Source organism: Chrysemys picta, chromosome 2, assembly GCF_011386835.1.
Source record: "Chrysemys picta bellii isolate R12L10 chromosome 2, ASM1138683v2, whole genome shotgun sequence".
Taxonomy (NCBI): Eukaryota; Metazoa; Chordata; order Testudines; family Emydidae; genus Chrysemys; species Chrysemys picta.
Window position 1 is genome coordinate 91,133,981 of NC_088792.1, and position 26,213 is coordinate 91,160,193.

At 41.2% G+C, this 26,213-nt stretch overlaps 1 protein-coding gene across 17 annotated transcripts in view; it reads right to left on the reverse strand.

Annotated features, from left to right (window-relative positions):
- The window catches only part of PDE1C (phosphodiesterase 1C), a 427,680-nt gene that overhangs the window by 250,909 nt on the left and 150,558 nt on the right, over positions 1–26,213 (reverse strand). For 4 of the 17 annotated variants that reach the window (XR_010598395.1, XM_005302725.5, XM_065583738.1 and 1 more), the window contains exon 1: positions 23,906–24,707. The exons of 12 other annotated variants lie outside the window; for them this stretch is intronic. Coding sequence is in view for 4 of the 5 variants with exons in the window: in XM_005302725.5 (XP_005302782.1) it covers positions 23,906–24,006 (101 nt within the window). In the remaining variant the exon portion in view is untranslated. Of the gene's footprint in view, positions 1–23,905; positions 24,708–26,213 lie in introns of those variants that run through there. One more of the 17 variants, XM_005302726.5, reaches the window with a different exon arrangement.

Here is a 26,213-nt window from a genome sequence, read left to right on the forward strand (position 1 = left end):
TGTTATATCGAGGTAGCGGTGTATAAATTTAGTGATGGTGAAAGGAGCTGGAAAATAACTCCGCAGACTCAGAGCCGCTCCAGCTTTTTTGCCGCCCCAAGTGACAAAGAAAGAAAAACAAAACCCGACTGGGCTGCCGCCGAAGAGGAAGAGAGGGAGTGAAGGACCTGCCGCCGAACTGCCGCCGAAGACCTGGACGTGCCGCCCCAATAACGGACGGAGTGCCGCTCCTTTCTATTGGCCGCCCCAGGCACCTGCTTCCTTCGCTGGTGCCTGGAGCCGGCCCTGTGCAGACTGAAAATCCCTGTTAGCAGAAAAGTTATAGCACAGATGGTGGCAATACACCTGTCATAACTATAAAGGGAAGGATAACAGCTGTCCTGTGTACAGTACTATAAAATCCCTCCTGGCCAGAGACTCCAAAATCCTTTTCCCTGTAAAGGGTTAAGAAGCTCAGGTAACCTGGCTGGCATCTGACCCAAAGGACCAATAAGGGGACAAGATACTTTCAAATCTTGGGGGGGAAGGCTTGTGTTTGTGCTCTTTGTTTGGGTGTTTGTTCGCTCTTGGGACTGAGAGGGACCAGACATCAATCCAGGTTCTCCCCATCTTTCTAAACAAGTCTCTCATATTTCAAATTTGTAAGTAAAAAGCCAGGCAAGGCGTCTTAGTTTTCCTTTGTTTTCTCAACTTGTAAATGTACCTTTTACTAGAGTGTTTATCTTTGTTTGCTATACTTTGAACCTGAGGCTAGAGGAAGGTCCTCTGAGCTCTTTAAGTTTGATTACCCTGTAAAGTTATTTTCCATACTGATTTTACAGAGATGAGTTTTACCTTTTTCTTTAATTAAAAGCCTTCTTTTTAAGAACCTGATTGATTTTTTCCTTGTTTTAGATCCAAGGGGGTTGGATCTGTATTCACCAGGAGTTGGTGGGAGAAAGAAGGGGGGGATGGTTAATTTCTCCTTGTTTTAAGATCCAAGGGGTTTGGATCTGTATTCACCAGGGAATTGGTGAAAGGTTTCTCAAGGCTTCCCAGGGAAGGGAATCCATTTGGGAATGGTGGCAGCGGACCAGAACTAAGCTGGTAGTTAAGCTTAGAAGTTTTCATGCAGGCCCCCACATTTGTACCCTAAAGTTCAAAGTGGGGATACAGCCTCGACAACACCACCATACTAGTTGTCAATGTAGCTCAACTCTTGCATGGAAAAAACAGTTCTGGAATTGTGATAGTGCTGTCTCCCTGTACATACATTAGTTGACCTTTACTGAGACTATCAGTAAAGATTCCAAATAGTAATTATTTTAGTAACAGGAAAAAAATGTAAATATAAAAGACAGATTCCTCTAAGTGATAAATGGATCAATATTTGTAGTGTTAATAGTGACTTGGTTAGGTAGAATTAAAGATGTACTGGAGATAAAATAATATTCCCTGACTGTGGTTCACAAAGAGATACCGAGCATTGCTACTTAATCAGTGCTACTTTATTTTCTCCTTCTCTCACTAATATCCACAGTTTGCTTTGCTCCTCTCTCTTCCATTCCAGAGATGGCTGTATTTCAGTGGTGCTTTGGAATCCTTTGAATGAAAGACACTATATAAATGTAACTTAATTATGAATTCTTTCTTTTCTTTCATAAATCAAGTAAAACTGTGTTTAAAAAGTTGGAGCAAGATCAGGATCTACTAGTCTATGTGCACTTTGAAAGAATGCTGACCATCAGCTACCCACTAAAGCTGGGGGGCTTCCTAGAGAAAACATATATAGCAGTAGGAAAGCTTCCTTTAATAAACCTCTGGTAACCCAGCAGTTAGGACTTGAGCAGTAACTCAAGGAAGGCCAAAAAAACATTGGGCAAAATCTTCGTCCTTTTCCTGTAACTTTCTTTAAGAAATAAATAATCCATTCCAGGGTCAACAGGATTGTCTTGTTCTCTCACTCACCAGGTCACAATGCAACTCACTCAAATTTGATGGAGTGGCAACTGGGCCAAACCTGAGTGGTGCTGCGAGTGCCAGGTCACAGTACCCAGAAGGGACACAGGAGCCGTAAGAGCTGCCACTACAGGGTGAGTTTGTTGTTTTAATTGTTTTTCCATTTTATTTTGCGTTATCTCACATTTGCAAAAACCACAGGGCTCTACCTATCTCCATAAGTGGGTGGAGCTGAGCACATGCCCTTCTGGTCAGCATCTCATTGGCTAGTTTAGGCAGCTTCTGCCTAGCATGCTGGCTTTTAAGGACTGCGGTCTAAGATACCTAATTCAGACTTTGTGAATCACAGTGAGTTTTTAGACACCTAAAAGTTAGGCACTGTGACCATCAGTGTCACAACACCTAACTGCTTTTGTGCATCCAAGCCCACATGCTAGCAACACACAAGGAGTGTGTTTATCTTAAATAACCACATTTCCATGTGTTAGCCCACTAGCAGAAGTAGTTAAATTGACTGAGTGGGGGGAAGAGTAAGGCTAAGTAGCTTTGCTAACTATGTAGGTGTTTTTTCCCCCAAAACCACAGAACTCAGAATCTTAGTTAGCTAAACGAATTGCTCCTTCACTCCTACACACTTTCTAAAGAATAATCTGAATCACTTAGGTGAAGTTTCACTCTGAACAGTGACTCCAAAGTTGGCATTGTGGCATTCTATATTTACTGAATCTCAATGACTGATTAAATAAACTAAGCAAATTTGCAGTTAATAGGATGCTTTTCTCCAACTGTGAGCCCCAGAAGTCAAGCAATTTTATTTCCTGCTTATATATCATTACCAGTAATAAAAATCTTGTAGCCCCAGTCCTGCGCTCAGTTACACCTGTGCAGCTTCAGTTTGCAGTGTAAGTGAGGTTAAAATTGGGCACTTGGCAAATTGCACCTTTGATAATAATTTGGATAATGATGCATGAGCCAGAAAATAATCCAACTCGTTATCTTCTCTCCACTAGGCCGGTTTTGGATTGCTAGCAAGTGAGGAAGTCAGTTAAAACTTATTTTTGTCACGAGAGTCAACAGATCTGGCTCTGAAGGAAGCCACAGAAGGAGTGGACCTGTTGTTTAAGAAGGTACCTTTTTACAAAGCCACTTTTCCAGCAGAAACACAACCTTTCAATGTCTGTTTTCTGCATGGAAATCATTTAAATGGGTTATTTCATGGGTCAGAGTGCTCCTTTTCATTTTTTATATTTAAAAGTACCTTAATTAACACATTTAAGATATCAGTGGGAGCTTAATCACCCATTACCATAGATACCCAATAATATCGGTCTTTATATTAGAGTTCTATCATGTTCTCAGCTCAGGCAAAACACAGCCATTCATCATTGCCTCTCTGTATAGGCTCATCTGAACAGATCATTCAGCAACAGTGAGAGACAAAGAGGTGCTGCTATATTATAAATTCCACCCCATAATATGAAAGACTTTGTTGGATCTGTGCTTTTCTGCACTGCCAGAACTGGGCTCCTAGTGTTACAATAAGTCCTATGATCAGGTTGTTATAAATAGGTTTAATATTTTAACAAGCTGAAATTGAGAAGAGTAATTTATGTCTGGCAAAATAGATTGGTGAGAGTCAGGGACATCACCACCTCCAGCTACTTCCAATAAATAAATTAATGGAGATATCCCATCTCCTAGAACTGGAAGGGACCTTGAAAGGTCATCGAGTCCAGCCCCCTGCCTTCACTAGCAGGACCAAGTACTGATTTTGCCCCAGATCCCCAAGTGGCCCCCTCAAGGATTGAACTCACAACCCTGGGTTTAGCAGGCCAATGCTCAAACCACTGAGCTATCCCTCCCCCCCAACAATGATGTGTTACTTAAATATATTGTAAACTAGAGTTGGGTTAAATTTTTTGCACAAATAGTTTATTCACCAAAAAATGCAGTTTTGGTCAAACAGACTATTCTCAAGTTTGATGGCAATTTGATGAATATGTTTAGCCAAAAAAAGAATCAGGCTAGAGTCACAAAATAGTGGTAAGGGAACAGCCCCCTTTATAACATTTAGACAATGGTTAGGGGATTCATCCAGATTCAATCCCACCCTCTGCCAGATGTGAAGCAGGGATTTGAACTTGGATCTCCCACAAGACTGTCCAACCACCTGCCCATAGATCCTCTCAAATACTGAAAACAAAGGGGGAAAAGAGTAAGAAAGAGGAAGGCTGTTGGGCCAAATATAATCCAGGTGTAACTCTAATTAAGTTAAGGGAGTTAACACATATGCTAGAGATGGTTGTAGCCCTGAAAGTGAAGAGGGGGCACTGTCAATGCAATACACATTTTCATTCGTTAATTATCACTACATATTGCTCAGAAGTAGTAAAAGCAGAAGAAACTTCTGAAGAGAAGAATGCAAGGTGGATAAAATATATACATATAGTTATTTTAAAAAGGGGGTTTAACATATTTGTTTAAATTTTACATTTGTCTATCTCTTGACATAGATGGCTACATACTCACTACAAACCAAAAGGATTATTTAAATAAACTGAAATCTCCTCTCCCAGTCCTTTCAATATGCTGAATCAATTACATATCAATTCAAGTGCCATCACAGCAGAATTAATTATGTATATACATCAAAGTACAACAGCCTATATTAATAAAAATGCATAAATCAAATTGAAAAATGAAATCTCATAACCTGGACTATAATTTGGCCACCAGCATTCAAATTGCAGCTTAATGCCTCTGGAAGCACCGAGCCTATTTTAACAATCCACCTGAGACCACCAAATTTTCCAAGAACAAGCTATCTTCGTCCATGTGACATCTTGCTCAGATCATGCAGAATTGTGAGCCGCTGTGTTACTGCCTCAACAACAGTGAGGTTTGCTGCTGCTAACCTATATGTCTGCGCATCAAGCACACCAGCTTGTCTGCCTTTCCAACATGACTTTCTTCATGACTCTGCCAGTCCAAACCTTGCCTTGTAGGGAACAATCAGTGCACCCCAACTCCTGAGTTCCCTAGGAGATGTCTTTCTGCAGTGTCCCGTCCCTTTCCCTTGAGACACTCACAGAAGTTTTTAAGTTTGCTGCCTCCAAAGAGACAAAGCTGAAGACCTACACTTTACTTCAATATAGCAGCACTGAGTTGGCCGTGTAATAAAACAAGAATAAGTTTATTAACAAAGAACATAAGTTTAAGTGATTTCAAGTAAGAGCGAAAGATCTGCTTTCTAGTGACTGAAACTTAACTTCAGCAAGTTACAATCTTTGTCTGAGCAGTTTTCTCATCTACAGTCAGTTCCCAGAGATTTCAACCCCCTTGGCAGAAGAAACCACCTCTCTCAAATTTTGAGATCTCTGGCCTCTTTTTTCCCTCAGGCGATGGATACCAAAATGGTCTCTGTTTCTCTTTATAATTCCCAGTGTCCACTGTCTGTTTCAAGAGCCAGGAATGCTTCCCAGGGGTATAGTCTCCATCCCCCTTCATGATCATTAAGTGGACATCTCCCCCACTTGCTAGTTTGATGACTATCTTCTGTGTAAATGTGCTTCCATTATTTCTGGTCTCGCCTTGCTCAGTTTACACTGGAGACACAGTTAAGCAGATGAACCAACATTCCTTTACACAGGACAGGCTGGGCTTATGCACTGCTTGCCAAACACCTTTTAACCACATATTTCCAGCACATATCTCTAATTCTATACACACCACCCGTACATACACCACGCAATACTATTAATGACCGGCGCGTTACCAGTTTGCATATACCTCACATGACACGTTTTAGATACAGACTATGACAACAGTGAGTTTGGGGAAATGAGCAAGTCAGACCTAATGTGAGTTATGGTATGGTATGCCCTCTGCCAGTTGGCACTGAGAGGCTCCCTGGGTCACAATTTGCCATCTATTTTAATTCATTGATTGAAACAGGACTAGCTTTCATGTTTTTTTCCACTCTCAAGTCAATAATACAATACCTTTATCGTGTAGAGTATCTTCCATACAGGCTGTATACCAGAATTCTCTGTTGGGTTAAACAATACAGCCAGAGATAAGTGACAGCAGAGGGAGAGCGAAATTAAGAGGTAGGTGAAGGAAATAAGGTAAGATATCAGCTGCAATTTGAAATGAGATGTAGGTCAGCTAAAACAGGTATGTGTCGAGTTTTAAAAACAAGAGGCATTTTGAATTGGATCTCATACTGAAGGGTGGCCTAATGAAGTTGTATGGGGACAAATTTCTCACTAGATGAGAGAATGCTGAGGACAATGTTCTGCACTCAATGAAGCCGGGGGGGTTGGGATGTGGGCTGGCAATAGAGATGGGATGTGCAACCGTCATGGTGAGCATGAGGATCTATAAGAAAAATGTAGGACCAAGGATGACACTAAAGTTTTATACATTGGAAACCAGTGGGAGGTCTGTCAAGAATGAAAATGAAATTTGTGCTCAGTTTCTCAAATAGTTCAAATTAAGAAAATAGTCTCGCTACATCAGCGGAAAACAAAAGCATGTCTATCAAATCAACAAACTGCATCTCACTTAGCTGACCAGTAACGTCCACTGATTTAGTTATTCAGTTTTCTTTACAACTTTTAAAAACATGCACTTTTTGGAATAGTTCAACTTCAGCCCCAAAACGGATAGTGGCTGGCATTGCAGAATGATTAATAGTTGCCCATTTTGCAGCTGTGTCTACCTTTTTAGAACTTTTTGCAATAGTAGAGGTGTTAATTGTGCTGTAATGATTAACTATCCACTTGGATATTCTGAATATAATCAGTTTACCCAAATTCTACCTGTAGTATCATTGGAGTCTATGGAGTTACACCACAGATGATTCTGACTCACCCTGTATTGTTATGATAACAAGCAATCAGAATTCACTTTAAGAAAAAAAAAATCTATAATGGTTAAAATCAGTGACTAACTGTAACTTATCCATTATTAACTAACTAAATATTATATTTCTATCATACCTGTTTGAGCCATATCTTATTTAAAATTTTTAAATCAATAAATATTGTGGTGTGCAGGGCATTCAACTACAGTTCCGCACGCAAATAGGCCCAATTATGCTCCCCTTGCTGTCTGAGGAAGTTTTGCTATTTATTTAAATGAGAGCAGAATTAGACCCTATGAGCCTGATTCAAAGCCCCTTTCATGTAAAGACTCCCATTAACTTCAGTGAGATTTGGGTCAGCCCCACAGTGACTAAACTACACTCATTACTGGCGCTGGTCAAAGGTCTTTTTTCCAAACATTTTTGTATATTTAAAAAAAAAATCCAGTTTTTCAATGAAAACTGAAAATCACACAAAAATAGAAGTTTTCCACCTTTCAGAAATGAATAAAATGTTCAATTTAATAAAAACCTCCTGCAAATTTAAAAAAAAAAAATCTCAAAAAAGTTTTCATTACTCTTGAAGCTTTCCATAGAAATTTTCTCCACTTTATCAGCTCTACCTATTAGTTTATCAATAAATAATTGTGTCTTTAATAATTATGTTGTTATGTAGTAGAACACGGAGAGAGAATGTGAAGCATCCCTTACAGCCCTGTCTCAGGTATTATGTGTATCCATGCACAGAGAGGTATTGGCAAGACAACATAAGGTCTTGGAGCAGGGTTCCTCCCTTGACATAGCCGGTGTTGGCACCCAGTAGGGAGATACTGATTTATTCCTGCTGACTCTCTATGGCTCACTAACCGCTATGAATGTAAGGGAGGTGGGAGAGGATTGTTGGTGAGAGAGGTCTCTGTAGGAAAGACCTAAAAACACAGCCAGGCTTAAGGAGCAAACTGAGGGTTACATTTTTGTTGTTATCTGAACTATCCATAAGGCCAAACCAAAAAGACAGCAAGTTTGAAGTAAATATACAATGGGCCTGATTTTTTTATTTATTTATTTACTTTTTTAATTATTTTTTTAAAGAACTGAGTGGGATGACAATGGAAGCTGTGGGTGCTTATGACTTCTAAAAACCTGGCCCAAATTTTGTAGATTCTGTGTCGATCAGGACTCTAAGAACTCTGCCTGCGTTTAGTTATGCTTAACATTTTGTTACAACAACAGCTGCCTGCATGGGCTGAATCTTGAAGTCCTTATTCTGTTTTCACTCAGTTTTCAAGCAGTCCTTACATAGGCAAACTTCCATTTACATTAGTGTGGATTTATCTGAAAAAGTAGTAAGTAAAACGTAGGCAAAATAGAGTTATTTCATTAGGATTTGGCCCTTTGAAAATAATATGGTCTATTGATCCTTACCTATGTTGGTATAAAAATTTTATTAAGATGATGGTGGTAAAAAAAAAGTGAACAGAGTTTGAGCATAGAAATTTCTGGTTATCAGGGAATAATGTACAGACTATCGAGGGTGCGAAGTTTGGTTTAAGATCAGGTGGCATAAAGAATACATAATCTGCAATATCCCCGATTGGGGGTAAAAGGTTGATGGGTCAAAGTCCTAGCATTGAGATATGAGGGTATGAAGTTCATAGAGTAGCTATGTTCGGGTGTGGAGTATAATGAGTGGATATGATGAGGAGGATGGATTGACCCTCATTTGGTGAGATTTAATGTTCAGGGAGTTTATGGTTCCAGTTCATATGATCCAACGGAGAAGGTCACTTGGTTAAGAAAATATTCTCTCATATACTGGAGGCAAAAAGAATGAAAGAAAGGTATGTTTATACAGTACACATATGTACGTACTATGTATGTGTACAAACACACTGAAAGGAACCTATCTTTTAAGGAAATAAAGGACAACTGTATGAAAAGTATGGAACAGAACTTAGTTTTAAAGAACTAGTTCTCTATGTTTTATTCATTTTGGGGGTGGGGGGAAATAACATTTTTACCATAGTGTGTGATCCTTTGCACGATTCCTGTTTGAAAACATACTTTTTTATCTGATCAAATGCTTCTTAGTAACTGGCTATTGGCTACACTTGTGGAACATTTGGCACAAAATAAGAGATGACCCTCAAAATACAGGATGGGTGGTACCCTATCACGCATACTCTGCAATCTCTCCCATTGAAACAGACTATTAAACTTTTTGTGGAATGGAGCATGGGGGTGGGGGCTACATTTCCCTGGCATTCTGTGTACATCCTGATGGATGTGTTGCACGTTGTGTTCACATGGCAACACAGAGTGAGGTTGATTCCTTGCTATTACAAGGTTTTAAATAACGGGACCATATACACAATCTTTCCTGTTCGTTGTTTTTTGTTGTATCCTGTTTACTTTCCTACTAAAAGAACTGTTCTGAAAACACGTGATATCGACAAACAATGCAAGAAGGAACAGTCTTGCTGAAAATGAGATGAAAAGAATCTTTGTGGAACAAACAATGACAGCACGTATGTATCATATATGTTCAAAGTAAACAAATCATGCTTTGCTGGAATCTTGTTCCAGCCAGTAGGGCTACAATGTTAACATACTTTAATTAAATGAAAGGGTATGGATTACATTTTTCAATCAAAGCCACTATGTGACATTAGCACTTTGAAAATCCCATGGAGGCAAACAGGCAGCTGTCCAGTTTTGTTTCAGTCAGGGTGGCTTGGTGATTAGTTACAGAATGCAAGATGTTGGCAGGGAAAGAGTCATCATTCATAACCTGGATTAAATATCAAGACAGGAAACATGGATTGGAATTACATCAACCCAGTCCAGCACTGTATGCAAAGTCACAAAACAAATCTGCATCTTGCCCTAAGCTCTAGTAAATCTATCAGACTGTTGCTTGTTATTGTTTCCCCCACACACACACCCATCCCCACCGTCACCACCCCCACTGTCTGCTACTAGACAGCTGGTATGACGCAGAATTTTAAATCTCATGTTTGTGCCAGCCCCTCCTCTGACTCTGGGTTACAGGCTGAAACACTCGGATTACTGTTCAACACGCCTAAAGCTGGGGTGAAAAAATTGCTGCACAAAGATGCAGTGTTCCCTTTCCAAAACAAGGCTAACGTCTCAAAACCCCCTGCTCAGGGCATTTACTAACAGCTACAAATACATTATCCAACGCTTTCAGTGACGTTACTCTGTGCAGTGAGGAGCTTTCTGGTGCTGCTCTGGCAGTGTTTCTAATTAACAAACCAAATATTAAATATCCTGCTCGTGAAAAGACAACACACACATTTCTCATAAACAGTGTTTACTCTCCTTGTGTGTTCACAACCATTTTGCGTATGTAGAAGAACCATGAGACTGTAGGCGAGCAGGATGCAGAGGACTGGGCCTTTAAGACACCCAGCAGTGGGCCTCTTACAGAGGAAAAGAAGCTCCTGAAGCTTCACTAATGTCTCTGACCTCACCAATTACACACACCTATGGCTTGTTAACATAGATACTGTCTGTCAATCTGTCTTCACCATTAAAAGCATTGAAACATAAGAACACAAGAATGGCCATACTGGGCCAGACCAAAGGTCCATCCAGTCCAGTATCCTGTCTTCCAACAGTGGCCAATGGCAGGGGTCCCAGAGGGAGTGAATCTAACAGGTAATGATCAAGTGATCTCTCTACTGCCATCCATCTCCACCCTCTGACAAACAGAGGCTAGGGACACCATTCCTTACCCATCCTGCCTAATAGCCATTAATGGACTTAACCTCCATGAATTTATCTAGTTCTCTTTTAAATCCTGTTATAGTCCTAGCCTTCACAACCTCCTCAGGCAAGGAGTTCCACAGGTTGACTGTGCGTTGTGTGAAGAATAACTTCCTTTTATTTGTTTTAAACCTGCTGCCCACTAATTTCATTTGGTGGCCCCTAGTCCTTATATTATGGGAACAAGTAAATAATTTTTCCTTATTTACTTTCTCCACATCACTCATGATTTTATATACCTCTATCATATCCCCCCCTTAGTCTCCTCCTTTCCAAGCTGAAAAGTGCTAGCCTCTTTAATCTCTCCTCATATGGGACCCATTCCAAACCCCTAATCATTTTAGTTGCCCTTCTCTGAACTTTTTCTAATGCCAGTATAACTTTTTTGAGATGAGGCAACCACATCTGTACGCAGTATTCAAGATGTGGGCGTACCATGGATTTATATAAGGGCAATAAGATATTCTCGGTCTTATTCTCGGTCTTATTCTCTATCCCTTTTTAAATGATTCCTAACACCCTGTTTGCTTTTTTGATTGCCGCTGCACACTGCGTGGACATCTTCAGAGAACTATCCACGATGACTCCAAGATCTCTTTCCTGATTAGTTGTAGCTAAATAAGCCCCCATCATATTGTATGTATAGTTGGGGTTATTTTTTCCAATGTGCATTACTTTACATTTATCCACATTAAATTTCATTTGCCATTTTGTTGCCCAATCACTTAGTTTTGTGAGATCTTTTTGAAGTTCTTCACAGTCTGCTTTAGTCTTAACTATCTTGAGCAGTTTAGTATCATCTGCAAACTTTGCCACTTCACTGTTTAACTCTTTCTCCAGATCATTTATGAATAAGTTGAATAGGATTGGTCCTAGGATTGACCCTTGGGGAACACCACTAGTTACTCCTCTCCATTCTGAAAATTTACCATTTATTCCTACCCTTTGTTCCCGGTCTTTTAACCAGTTCTCAATCCATGAATGGATCTTCCCTCTTTTCCCATGACAACTTAATTTATGTAAGAGCCTTTGGTGAGGGACCTTGTCAAAGGCTTTCTGGAAATCTAAGTACACTACGTCCATGGGATCCCCCTTGTCCACATGTTTGTTGACCACTTCAAAGAACTCTAATAGATTAGTAAGACATGATTTCCCTTTACAGAAATCATGTTGACTTTTGCCCAACAATTTATGTTCTTCTATGTGTCTGACAATTTTATTCTTTACTATTGTTTCAACTAATTTGGCCAGTACTGACGTTAAACTTACCGGTCTGTAATTGCCGGAATCACCCCTAGAGCCCTTTTTAAATATTGGCGTTACATTAGTTATCTTCCAGTCATTGGGTACAGAAGCCGATTTAAAGGACAGGTTACAAACCATAGTTAATAGTTCCGCAATTTCAAATTTGAGTTCTTTCAGAACTCTTGGGTGAATGCCATCTAGTCCCGGTGACTTGTTATTGCTAAATTTATCAATTAATTCCAAAACCTCCTCTAGTGACACTTCAATCTGTGACAATTCCTCAGATTTGTCACCTACAAAGGACAGCTCAGGTTTGGGAATCTCCCTAACATCCTCAGCCGTGAAGACTGAAGCAAAGAATTAATTTAGTTTCTCCACAATGACTTTATCATCTTTATATAAACTATAATACAATTGTATTATAAATCATGTCTTCCCTCACAGAACAATAGGGTAAATTCTGCCCTCTTCTCATTGGGTGCAGAGGGATGACCCTCCTAGAATAGTACAGAAATAGTTCCAGTGAGAAGGGGAAGAGGGCAAAATTAAGGAGACCAGATAGGAGCTGCACTGCACAGCTCCATGCTCCTGCATTGTATGTTTCGGGCTCAGTATGGCTCCCCATACACTGTCATCTAGCAGTTGAGAATCCTACTACATAGGTGGAGAGATTAGGGAGAGTGGAGGGGAATGATGTAGAAGGAAAGAAAAAGAGAAGGATGAATGAGTGCAGGAAAAAAAGCCTTCCAACAAGCATGCTGAGGACTGTGACAGTCAGGGGCGGCTCCAGGCACCAGCGCAGCAAGTGCATGCCTGGGGCGGCAAGCCGCGGGGGGGCAGCGTGCCAGTCGCCGTGAGGGCAGCAGTCAGGCTGCCTTCGGCGGCATGCCTGCAGGAGGTCCACCGGTCCCGCGGCTTCGGCGGCAATTCGGCAGCGGGTACACCGAAGGAACAGGACCGGCAGATCACCCGCAGAAATGCTGCCAAAGGCCGCCTGTCTGCCCTGCTTGGGGCGGCAAAAAACATAGAGCTGACCCTGGTGACAATACTGCCATTTAGGGCGTGTTAAGAGCTATCACTAGTAGCTAACCGTTCTACAACCACTTGCATAAAAGAGCTCTGAAAATAACTGATTTTTGGTTCAGTCACTGAACCAAGAAATTGGGAAGGGGAATCATTTTGGACTGACCCCAATAAATTTTATTTGAATTTTCTGATGAACTGAAAGTTAAAAAGACTTCAACTTTTTCAGAATTTGGGGGTTTTATCTTGGTGTTTTTGACAAACAATTTGGCAAATTCAACATGAACTCACAAAATGTTTCAGTCAACCCAAATCTGCATTTTTTAGTGAAAAAAAAGTTTCATCCAAAATGTTTTTAGCCTACCTCTATTAGATACCACAGTTCTAGGTGCTTTCAAAAACTTAAGCTAGAAAGAGAAATACTTAGATGGCTCCTGTTACCCTTTCCCCATGTTAGGGGCTAGGGCTGTGACAGCTACTCTAGTCTTTAGTTCTGCTGCTGTGCCGTGGCCTTTAAGGGAGGATTCAAATTCCACAGCACCCAGCTGGGACTTGTGGTCCTAAGTCTCTGAAGCCCTTTTGGAAATCCTACCCTGTGTGTGTAAATATGCTGTGTATATCATACACTTTTATTTATCATATGCTTAAAGTTAAACAAACCTGAGAAATGTTTAGATAGGGTGATAAGGGAAAACAAGCAGGAATGGCTACTCTTCTATTTTGCTTTTCTTACAATAATCTTCAATCTCCCTCTTCATCTTCCTCTGTGAATGTCTGCTCTACTGTATGTGATCTCCAGATTCCTTCTCCCCCAACTTAGTCTCCTTTCACTTTTCAAACCGATCCAAGAAATCTGAATTCTCTGGGCTATGCTGCGTTCAGCCCGAGTGCGGACGGGAGTGTAGAGGAAAGGCTGCTTCATTTGTTCCCCTGTGCAGGAGGGACCAGCAAGAACTGCAGTCTGTTCTCACCAGAAACCCAGGACCACTCCCTGTTAGTGAACCCTATGGAGAAGTCACCCCAGAGGGGGTAGAGGAGGAGGTAGGATCTGACCTCTCTTGCACCACCCATCTAAATTGGTCAGCCTGGCAGGAGAGTTTATGCTGTTCCCTATGCTCTGCCTGCTACTCTACAAGACATGTTCCTCCCACTCTGGTAGAGTCCACTGCAAACCAGCGCTATGGCTAAAGCCCACAATACAGCCTTAGCCATTCAAATTTAAGTCAAGAATTTGTGCCATAGACTTGTGCCAAGCAGAGCCCTCGGATACATGCCAGGCAGCTCTCTGACGCTAATGGGAGTTTTATGCATATATAGTGTCTGGCCCCATGAGTGTAACAAATCACTTTACTACTGATGTAATGCCACAGACCTAGCAATATCCATTCGTGGTGTCACATTAATAGCAACATAACACAGCAATATAGGAAAAACGTGGCGCACATCACATTTTAGGTATATATATATATACATACACACACACACACACACACACACACACACACACACACATTAATAAACCCATTCTTTGCTCTGCCTTTCTCTCTGAGAGGGAGTGTGACAAACTCTAACATGGGTCCACTAGCGATGGGGTACAAGGACCCCCCTCCCCCTGCATGCCAGTGCCTGCATTCATGAGTACACAGGGACTTCACCCACCCAGGACCACACATCATCCCAGAGAAAGAGGAGAGGGGGTAGGATGCACTGGCCTGCTTGGGAAGAGCTCCCCCTGAGGAGGTGCACCATCTAACTGCCCCTTATCTGAGCCAATGGCTGAATTCCAGAGTTTGCCAGGAGCAAGTTAAAAAGGCAGTAACAAGCAACCTGCAGTGCTCGATAATTCTCTGAGAGCCACAACTTGGATTTTCTGCATTCTGGGTGAAATCCTGGCCACACTGAAGTCCATGGGAGTTTTGTCATTGGATTTCACCCTCTCTCCCCTTCACAGCTTTAATTTTGCTTAAATCCAAAGACACATTCCAAATGAATCCACTTCTCATGCATACATTTTGCTTTTATGATTGCAAAAGACTAGTGGGCAAGTGTCTGCTGAGGCCAGGAGTAGAGTGGGCAGAGAGACTTGCTTTCAGTAACCCCAGGATGAATCTTTCAGAGTTGAGGCACATCTGCAGGACATCATGGGGGAAATTTTCCACTGCCACTGGCCACGCTTTTTTCGGGCGTAAGGATATATGGCCTTTCACACGCTCTAAATTACTTTGAAAATAGTTTTAACACACACACTCCAGAGACCGTGAGCCTCATACCAATTTACCCCTATTAACTACGTAGACTTCAATGAAGTTACTCCTTCTAGTATTTATAGCAGTGCTTCGTGAGATTGGGAACAGCCTTGTGAATCCAAAAGAAAAAAAAATCCAAACCCCCTATAAAGCCTCTGATTTACCCAAATCCCCAGCATTTTGATGGAAATTCAAATCTGAGCAGACATGTTTCACAACTGTTAGTGTTCTACTAGGTCAGTCCTGATGTGAGGTGTTGGGTCTCGATTCATTCACCACTGGACAGCAGAAAAAGCCAAATGGTTTTAGTGTTACAGAGATCAGAATTGGTGTAAATAAGACAGAGGAAAACTGACTAGGAATAATCAATATGAATTTCAGGAAGAAAAAAACCTTTAAAATCCTTTTAAAAGCTGAGTTGGTTTTAATACAGTGCTTGAATCCACCAAAAGCTGGCAGATTAGGGGATGAGCTGGCCTCATTGCCTTTAAAAATAAAACAAAACACTGGATTTTTCAGTGGTCTCTCCTCACCTGCTTCCTCCCTTCTCCCTCCCTCCTCCCACCTCCTCCTTTTTATTTCAATGTTCTCAGCATGTAGGGACTTTCATCTCAGCAAGGTTTTTTTGTTTTGTTTTGTTTAGAGCATTCCATAAAGAGATCCTTAATTTCCCCTTGAGCGAGGGGTTTAAATTTATCTTCCTAAAATAACTTTTTCATATCCCTGCTTTCTATGCAAGATTGTGAGCTTTACCACCCTGATATACACAGCACTGATATTTAAAAATCATTCAGTTTAATGTTTACAAAAGGAACTCCTTTCTTATACTCCACAGTACCTTTTAAGTGTGTTTGTTTTTAAACTGTGGGAATAAATAATTGCTTCTTAGAGTGTAGACATGATTCATTTGCACCACTACCAGAAGAGTAAAAGCTTTTTTGTGATTATAGAAAAAAAACTATGGTGTTTCTTAGTCAACATTTTCATGTGAAACACAGTCTTCCTCTCTTATTGTTACCTACAGGGGTCATTTATTGATTTAAGATTCATATAAAAAGACACAAGAGGGAATAAAACTGACTGAAGGGTTGAGGCAAAATTTATCACATTCTACTGAACTGCTATGCCTCCAAACACTTCTTTTTAATTAACTTCTCACAAAGCTGCTGTGCTTTTACTTATTCATTAAAAATATTTCCTACCCTGTCCCTTTTTCATTCGTCAGAGAAAACTGCTTAGAGTCTCTCACTTCCTCTGTTCCTTCAGAGATAACATTCCAGAAAGCATGAAGTAGACTTCTGTCCTCTCACATTGTGCACTGGCCCAGTGGTAAACTTTTGGGTCTTGTCCACACTACCAACAGAACTGTGCCAACAAAGGGCCCGATCCTGGAAAAATTTTACTCAGGTGAGTTGTCCTTATTCACACGGAGAGCTCAACCGAGGTAAAGCTCAGCATGATGAGACCCCAAATCATGTCTCAATAGAGTTGTTGCTAGCAAATATGTCACATTCATTCCCTAACCAATAAGGACTTCTTGTCCTTTGGAGAATTACGGGTACTCAAGCAATCCTATAGATCAGGAGTCGGCAACCTTTCAGAAGTGGTGTGCCAAGTCTTCATTTATTCACTCTAATTTAAGGTTTCGCGTGCCAGGAATACATTTTAACGTTTTTAGACGGACTCTTTCTATAAGTCTAAAATATATAACTAAACTACTGTTGTATGTAAAGTAAATAAGGTTTTTAAAATGTTTAAGAAGCTTCATTTAAAATTAAATTAAAATGCAGAGCCCCCCGGACCAGTGGCCAGGACTTGGGCAGTGCGAGTGCCACTGAAAATCAGCTTGCGTGCCGCCTTCAGCACATGTGCTGCAGGTTGCCTACCCTTGCTATAGATGAACTAACTATGGGTTCAGCCCCCGAACTCTTATGTTCAATGGGAAATTGGGATACAGAGGAAATCTAGATCAGGTATAAGAGGCCTATAGTGTGGTTTCATGACAAGGTTTGCAGAAAAGACAATCCCTATTCACATTCATTAGGGAAGCCATACTAGAACCCTGTTAGCAATAACTCTGTTTAAATATGTTTGGAGCTAGCACAGTTCTGTTCCCAAGGTGAACAGGGCCTTAGTTTAAACCCAGACTCTCAGGAGATTCAAAAAGATTGAAACCAAGACCAAAGACAGCAGGAGTGCCTTTATCACCTCCGGAAAGGAATTAGCATATTCATATTTTCAACTTGAGAAACTGACTAATTTACACATTTGCTAACAAAGTGGTGCTTTCTTAGGGGCTTTTTTAACCTCCCCAATCTGCTGCCAGCTAAAATATCTGGGGACAAAGCCCACTGTGTAGGAACATTTCAGGAATTAAAGGGAGCTCTCTGTTTTACCGCTTACTTGGGCTATGTAAATGAAAACGAGGCAGGCCAGAGTACTGTCAGTGGGAGAACCAGCTTTTCTGTATGTGGCATTTTTAAAGATGAAAACCTAAAAATACTGTAGAACACATACCTGTCTGTATAGATAAGACAAATAGATACATAGAGTGGTGGCACTTACTTGCAAACTTGCCCTTTAACTCATGGAAGGAATCTTTTCTGACTGAAGTCAGTTTCACAACTTACTTCAATGGAAGCAAAATTAGATCTTGAATAAGTATAGGCAATAAGACCACCTCAATATTTGCAGCATTCAAGATACTTCCTAAAGTAAGTTGAGGGAAGTACTTCATCTGTATCTTAGGTGCAATTGGTTAGTTTTAAAGGATCACCAACATCTATACAATGCATTTTTAATTTTTCCCTTCAGATTCTAAGTGTAGCTTCAAAATTAAATTATATAGGAGGATCAGAGAAATGAGAGGAAGGGAAGGTAGAGCATCCATGTGAGTCCTGATTCAGGGATGGTTACTCTATAATTTCCTCTCTAACAGCATAGGGAAGTATTATGCATGGAGTTAGAGACTTATTATGAATCTATCAGTTTAGCATTGTAATCCTGGCTGCGGGGAAGAAGATTAATCTCCATTTTCCCCCGATTCCTTTGCAATGCTGAGAGGCAGATAGTGTTGATGTTGGTAATACCGTGTTAGCCAGAAATCAAGGTTTTATTTTTTGCACAAATAGAGCAAAAACCATCATTGAAAAATTCTTTAGACTACATCCTCTTCTGGTACAAATCAGCATAGTTAGTCCGAATCTAATGGAACTCTTCTGGATTTATTTCAACTGACGATCTGCACCATCAAAGCACTATCAAAAACAGACACTCAACCCCAATTTTTAAAAAGACCTCAACTCCATTCCTCATTTCCCCCACACCAGTAATTGCAGCCAGCCTGTACAGCAATTATAGATCTGATTACTGGATCAGAGTGCACAGTCCACTAATTAGAAGTCTACGTTTAAAAAATGCACCCACCATTATTCACACCCACAGAAAAATTGTAAGTGTAAAATCAGAGGCCATGTTTCAAAATCAGGTTTTCAGTTCTGTCATGGCATTGTCCTTTATAAGCCCTATTTAATATTGATGGACATCCTTTGTGAGGAGTACAAGTCTGTATTTACAAACCATAGTATTGTTAGCAAGTGGCCATGGAAGGGCACAGATGAGATGGAGTTAATTACATATTGCCAGTTTTATTGACTTCTAAGCAATTCATCGGTAAAAGATGTTAGATCCCCTTGCTGGGAAAGACAGGTTTGAATGGAGAAGAGCCTTGTAGATTAGGCATGTACTGCAAAGAGGCGAATACAAACCTCCTGTTTGAAAATGAGGAGTCATGTTTCGGTCACAAGCAGCTGTTAGGAGTCGTCAACACACGCTCAGTGTGTTCATCAGAAACATAGTTTCCTGAAACCTTCTAAGCTTGTCAAACTTCATGGGACAATACTCTTCAGAAATAACAGGCACCAGAGAGAACTGCTCATCTATTAAATACATGCTCAACAAGACAAGTGCTGCATATGTGCCAGCTGCATATGGGTGCCCATTGCAAAGGCAAAACAGCCTGCTTACTATTTAACCACCTGTGGATATTTATAATGGTGCAGCGTGAGCACACATATTGGACAGACTAAAACTGCATGGAAATAATGGTAGGCTTCTAGTTATACCTTATAAAAGTCAGGAAATTCAGACCTGAGAATTCCATCCCTGACCTACCCTGTTGCACTTATCTATTCCCTGCCCTTGTGATACACTAACATATAACCAAGTAAATACCTCATCAGATCAATGAGGTTCAGAAGTCAAGGATAAACTACGACTGGTGTGCCCAGCTGAGGGTTGCAGCTGGCAACTCGCCGAAGACCTAACATCCTCACCTGAGTTACATTAATTGGAAATGATGGCAGGCAGCCCACAACTAACACAGAGGAACAGCCCACAGACAAGGTACTTTCATTGCTTTATCTTAATCAAAGATCAATATAGAGCAGCACCTGCAGGAACCTGAAGTCTCTGTGAACTGTTCCTCCAAAGAAAGATGCCATTGGCCACAGGCTACTTTTTAGGGTTCAACTTAGCCCAGAGGCTCATTGTGTTCCCCTCACCACTTACCCCATGCTTTAAAAAAATAAAAAAGAACATTCCTTTAAGCTCCCTCTGCACCCCCTTATCCGCCACACTTTCCCCAAGCATAGAGCTTCAGATCTGCGGAGAGCTCTCTGTAGGTCCGGGAACTGCAGGGGTGATGCAACAGTGGTTGCTGACTTGCTTTTCCACGGGGGAAGGACAAGAGCAGGGCCGGCTCTAGGATTTTTGCCGCCCCAAGCAAAAACAATTTTGGCCGCCCCCCCCGCCCCGTTTTTTTCTTACCCCACCCCCGGCCCCGCCTCAACTCTGCCCCTTCCCAAATCCCCAACCCTGCCTCCTCCCCCCAGGCTCTCAAGCCTAGGAGGGAGGGAGAGAGGGGGAGATCCCCAGCGGCCGCGGCGCACGAAACAGCTGATTCGCGCGCCGCTGCTCGCCCTCCCTCCCAGGCTCTCAAACCTGGGAGGGAGGGGGAGATCCCGAGCGGCCGCGGCGCGCGAAACAGCTGATTGGCGCGCCGCGGCCGCTCAGGATCTTCCCCTCCCTCCCGGGTTTGAGAGCCTGGGAGGGAGGGCGAGCAGCGGCGCGCAAGCAGCAGCAGCGGAGGTGAGTTAGGGTGGCTGGGGCACATTTTTAGGGGCTGCATGGCCCGCGTCAGAATGCCGCCCCTAAAAATGTGCCGCTCCAAGCACCAGCTTGTTTTGCTGGTGCCTAGAGCCGGCCCTGGACAAGAGCCACATACAATGGACAATCTCTACATGTGGATCTTGGGATGAATGGGACTGTAGTGACTGCAAGTACCATTCATAAAGAAATCCAGAGCTGCTCACGGTTCAATTCACCTTTTTTCATTATGCCAGAGACTCAAAAAATGTGTCTACTTCTGTGAAAAACACACTTTACTGGGACACACGCTTTTTGTTTTGTTTATTTTTTAAACAAAACTGGAAGAATTGTTTCTAGTGGAGATGAGTCCATTTTCAAGTGATGGTTGTTGGCACATCAGAAACATTATAACCATTTTGCCAATGCAGGCTTTAAAGGGGAAAATTTGAAATCTCTGAACTGCCATTTTGGAGGTGGAAAACAAGGTAAAAGGGCAAGCTTCTCAGATGTGAAAATCCATTAAGACGAAAACTGAATTTCATACAGCTCTGACAGTACCGCATCACAGGTAATAGCCTATTACCCGACTTTTTAAAACATGTATTAATAAACCAATGCACACAGGCTCTTTTCCAGCTGTGATATATCCAGCAAATGAATAGGTATTTAGGTAAGTTATAAAACAGTCATTGTTTACAATGTAGAGCTCTAATCAGAGATATATTAACAGTTTGCCAGGTATAATTTATTGCCTCAATGAGGCAATTTTTTGCTGTCTTCTACCTGAGAGAGTGCATTATGGCTCCATTGACTCAATATTCCTTCATATTACACACATTTGCTGTGAGGAACCATTAGAATGTTAATATGTAGATGCCAATTAAAGAACGTTGAGAGAACTGTTACTGCATATGCCCATTTCCAAATGTTAATGGTGAAGGGATTTAGACTGTACATGGACTAAAGACCAAATCCTCATGCCATTGCCTTGGCCTAGTAGCTGGGCTGAACATTCGGCAGATACTTAGGGATAAGGACAAGGAAACTTCTCTCACACCACACAGGAGAGTTGAGCATGCTGGTTGGCTCTTACATGCCCTTTGCCCATAGAGCAGAAGACCAAATAATTCAAACTGCGGTAACTCCCCTAATCCCAAACCCTCCCAACTTGCCCCTTAAACACTACGTCAGAGTTCTCCACACCTCCCTGGCAGGGCACACCCTGTGCACGTTTCTCACAAAGCCTGCCTATCTTGCACAGCAGAACTGCACTAAATGCGGTCCACAGGGACCCTCACCAGGGACAGGGTTTGCCTCTTATTTAAGCAGAGAATATTCTAAGATACAGTGGTCTAAAAACAATTAATTTAAAATACAGTGTACTAGCCCCATGCCACGTTAGGCTTTGATCTTGTCAAAGCTAAGCAAGCTCAAATATGGTTAGTATTTAGCCAGACCTCCCAGGAAAATCTAGGTGGTGATTCAGTATGTTGGTCTGCCCACTGAGTCACTACTGAGTAAATACTCCATATGGTGTTAAGGGGTACTGTGTGGCTGCAGGTGCTGTCTTTCCAATGAGACTGAGCAGAAACTGAACCCTGAGCACCCGTGATCATTAGTGATCCCATGGCCCTTTTCATATGAGAAGTGTCATGATCAAATTCCCAATTTGGGTAATTACACTGTGCCAACCTATAATTCCTGGGGCAGTTTCAACTGGCAGTATTCTGTTTCACGTTCTGCCTTACTCTGTTTTGTAGAGTTTCTATGTCTATGAAAAAGCTCCAGCATTATAAGGCTGTCTGCATTCCAGAGGTGGAAGAATGGATTCCTACATTTATCACAGCATATGGTTTATAAACTGCTGCTCGATCTCTTGAGATGAAAGCCCTTGTATAGTTGTAAAATATATAAAATAGCCACATCTTTGCTTTGAAAATTACCCCCACACATATGGAAAAAAACAAGAACACTTCTGGTGTGAAACAGTGTATGCCAATTTTTTTTCACATGCTAAACTCTCAAACATGACAAATGGAAACACTTCTGAAGTCTTAATCAGAGTAACACAATTGGAAACCTGAAATGTATTGTCTTACAGTGAGACACTTTACAGGAAAGCAAGGAAGGCTACCTTACAATACATTGTTTCCTACAGGAAGAGAGATCATGAAACTCACAAGATAAAAGTGTTTTTTTGTGGATGCCCAGTATATGGCACTTATGCACACACAAGGCGAGTATAATAGCAGAGTGCACATAACGTACATAACACAGCGTGATTCTGATAATTGTGCATCTGGGATAACTCCTTTGAAGTCAATGCAGGTATCCAATTTGCAAGGGTGTAAAATGAGATTAGAATCTGTCAGTCAGACTTCTATTGAACAACAATGCTATGGAAGATTTAGGCACAGATTTGAACATCGGGTGTAGTCTGAATCAGAATGCAGCTATTATTACATTTAGCCATAAATTCATGAACTAGTAATTATACAACATGGTGCAGAAACTTGAAAATGAGAGGTTTGGTTCTGTATAGCTGTTCTATTTGGAATGGTTATGAGACAGCTGTCATCTAGTTTGATTTAGCTTCTTCATAAAACAGGCTTTCTGGAGTGAAGCCTTGAGAGAAATACATATTCATGTACGACTTTTAAGCCATTAAAACTCTTACAGAAGTACTGGATGTTATTTATAAAATATGACATCATTGCACACACAAAATATTGCTAAAAAACAACTCAAATTTAACTTGGACTCTTAAGTTTTTAGTTGTTCGCCTACTTCATATATGTTTCTTTGGCCCTCTCCTCAGAGGGAAGAAATTTTATAATTCCAACATGTGAGGATGAAAAGAAAATCAGTTCTGAACATCTGGACAGATGCAGCTTATTATGGTAACTTTTTTTAGGCTTCATCAGAATCTGAGGAGCCAGTAAGTGGTATGCACTTTAATTCATACAAGGACGACGAAAGATCCTGTCTATATAACCACTCTGGATTGTCTAATTTTACTTCTGATCCATCACAGCATCTTTCTTTAGCGAACATACCTCTTCTGCGCTTAACACAGATGTATAAATTAATAAACACAATCTGACCTGCATGTATGAGTATTAATAAAAGAACATGGATTTCCTGCCATTATAACTGCTACTAGAAATGTTTTCAAACTGCGCCTTCTTCCCCATTTGTTTATATTAACCAGTGTAGTTCTGGGACTGGTGTACAAACAGCAAAAAGAATGTCTTCTTAATCTAGCTATGTTTATCAACAACCTTAAAAATACTTAGGCTTTGAATAAAGTGTAACTTTGTGTATGCTGAAGCTATTCTACTACAGCAAGCAAAATAATTAATATCTTGGTAATTGTTATATTACAAAGCCTCTTCTAATGACATTTCAGCACCCCCATTGGGAAACATTAGTTCTGTAGCAACCAGGTTCAGCGCATTTAAGGAAGCAAACTGATCTTTTGTGATAAGTAAGTGCAAGTCACTGTATTTACAGAGAGCAGGTGTGGAAACTCTTGGGTTATTTTAAAAGGTACACAAAAGAAATGAACTATAAAGTGTTACAATAATTATTTTACAACAATGGTAGGAAATAGAGAGAAGGAAGAGGGATAAGAAAGAGTATTACTTACAATCCTCGCAGACGAAGCCAGATTTTTTCGATTTGTTCTGGCTGTAGATATTTCAGAGAGTTGCTCTCAAATTCTTCAATTTCCTTAGTTGGTGACTCCATAGCTGCAGGTTATCACTTTGGTTAAAGCTCAGAGAGTATGGACACCACCCCCCACACATGCACACACTCCACCTTTAACACTGACCAGGAGCAGCAAGCATTTTTACAAACACTTCCCACACACACACACACACCTCTCCCTTTGATTAGAGGAAGTGTGTGTAGACAGCGAGAACTCCAGGTGTACACTGAGGGTAGCTGTGGCAATATGCCATGGTCCTGAGTCTGATGGAGGGGATTAGAGGCTGATCTCCAGATTGAAAGCCATCACAGATTTTTTACAATAAGCCAAGGATTCAATCAGTAATGCCAGCTGAACGATCTTGAGCAAGGAGGGGCGGGGGAACCCTTGCTGACAATTGAGCTGTCTGATGAAAGACTGGGGAGTATTGGCAGTTGTACAGTTCCTGATTCTCTGCTTCCCTATTCGCTGGACCCTGTGTGTCCTCACTCTACTGTGCTGTGAAAGGCAGCCCTCATTCCCTCCAGTGCCGGTCCTCCTCTCTTTCATTTCAGTCTCATCCCCTCCCTTGTTTTCTTCCATTTACAAGCAGCTCTGCTGACAGACAAGAAAACTGACAACTGAGGAAAAAGTCGTCTGTCAGCATAGCCCGGGCAATGTTTCTCGCTCTCGCTCTCGCACACACACACACACACAGGCACGCAGAGTGAGAGAGCAGTCAGCTGGCGAAAGGTTGGCTGTAATGAAAGGGAATGAAAATTAAAGGAAGTAAATTGCACAACTCACTTCTGAGTGCAGCCAGCGGGCTTTCATGGCCGAGCAATAGGGAGAACATGCAGCAGGGCTTCAACTTGGGCAAAATTAATTGAAAATAAATAAATAAAGCCAGTGACCAAGGACCAAAACCAGAGGACAAGGGAAGTCCTTCGCTGAAGATATATCAAGTCCAGTGCAAACATTAATAATGAACATGTCTCCCCTCGAGCAATGTAAGCAACAATAACTAGCACTGGTACATAAACAACAATACACCTCTACCCCGATATAACGCTGTCCTCGGGAGCCAAAAAATCTTACTGCATTATAGGTGAAACCGCGTTATATCGAATTAGCTTTGATCTGCCGGAGTGCGCAGCCCCACCCCCCCCGGAGCACTGCTTTACCGCGTTATATCCGAATTCATGTTATATCGGGTCGCGTTATATCGGGGTAGAGGTGTATTTATATGAACCAAAATAACCTTATCATAATCCAAATAGTAACTATTCTAACTTTCACCAAGAGAAGCAATATTAGCCAGTTCTGAAGTCTCCACCAATGTCCCTATGTTTGCATTTTTCATTCTGTTTATTTGACATGTGCAGCTGGAGTAGGGTGAAAATTATTTTTAAAACTTTGCACAATCAGACTCAGCATGTTCTGTCACATATTGCAGCCGCTATCTGTTGTCCTTTGAGAAACCAACCCTACAGTGGGTGAAAAGGCAACCTCTGAAAATCCGTTTGCTGACTATTCCTCTCTATTACAGCTGTACAAATCTATCAGTTACCCTAAGTAATTTGTGGCATGAAACATGATCTATTCACTAATGAGCCCAATTCTAAAAACTCTTGTTCACATGAGTAGCCCTTCCTTGTCATGCAACTAGTTCCATCATCTTCCATCAAACCCCATCTGAGCAGAGTAACATTTGGCTTTCGTTCCTGGGCCCATATCCTGTTATCTGATATGAAAGGACAGATTCTTACACCTATATGGAGTCCCATTGGAGTCAGTGGAATTCAGCATAGTTGTAGGGGTCTGTAGGGTGCATGATTCATGGTATGAATTTGATTTGTTAAGCTATTAATTTTGCAAATTGCATACCCCACTTCTATATATTCAAGACTGCTTTTCATATTTAGGAATACTGAAGTAGAACATTCACTAAGGTAAAGGGCAGTTTTCACCAGTTAAAAAAAAAGTCAATAAATAAAAAGGTTTGAGATGAAACCACAAAATGTTTTTGTGGCAGCTGTAAGGTCCAAATGAGAAATCCTTTCTGAGGCAAAAACCCCGCTGAAGTCAAACGAGGTTTTCACTATTAAGGGAATTGAGTATTAGATTGAAAGGGAGTTGCAAGAACCATGATAAGAAGTAGTGAAGGAAGAGATGAGCATTTCAGCGGAGGAAGAATTAAAGCAAAGGTACCAACAGGCAATGGTACACAGATGAGATATGCAAATACCTGAAATGAGGGAGGAAA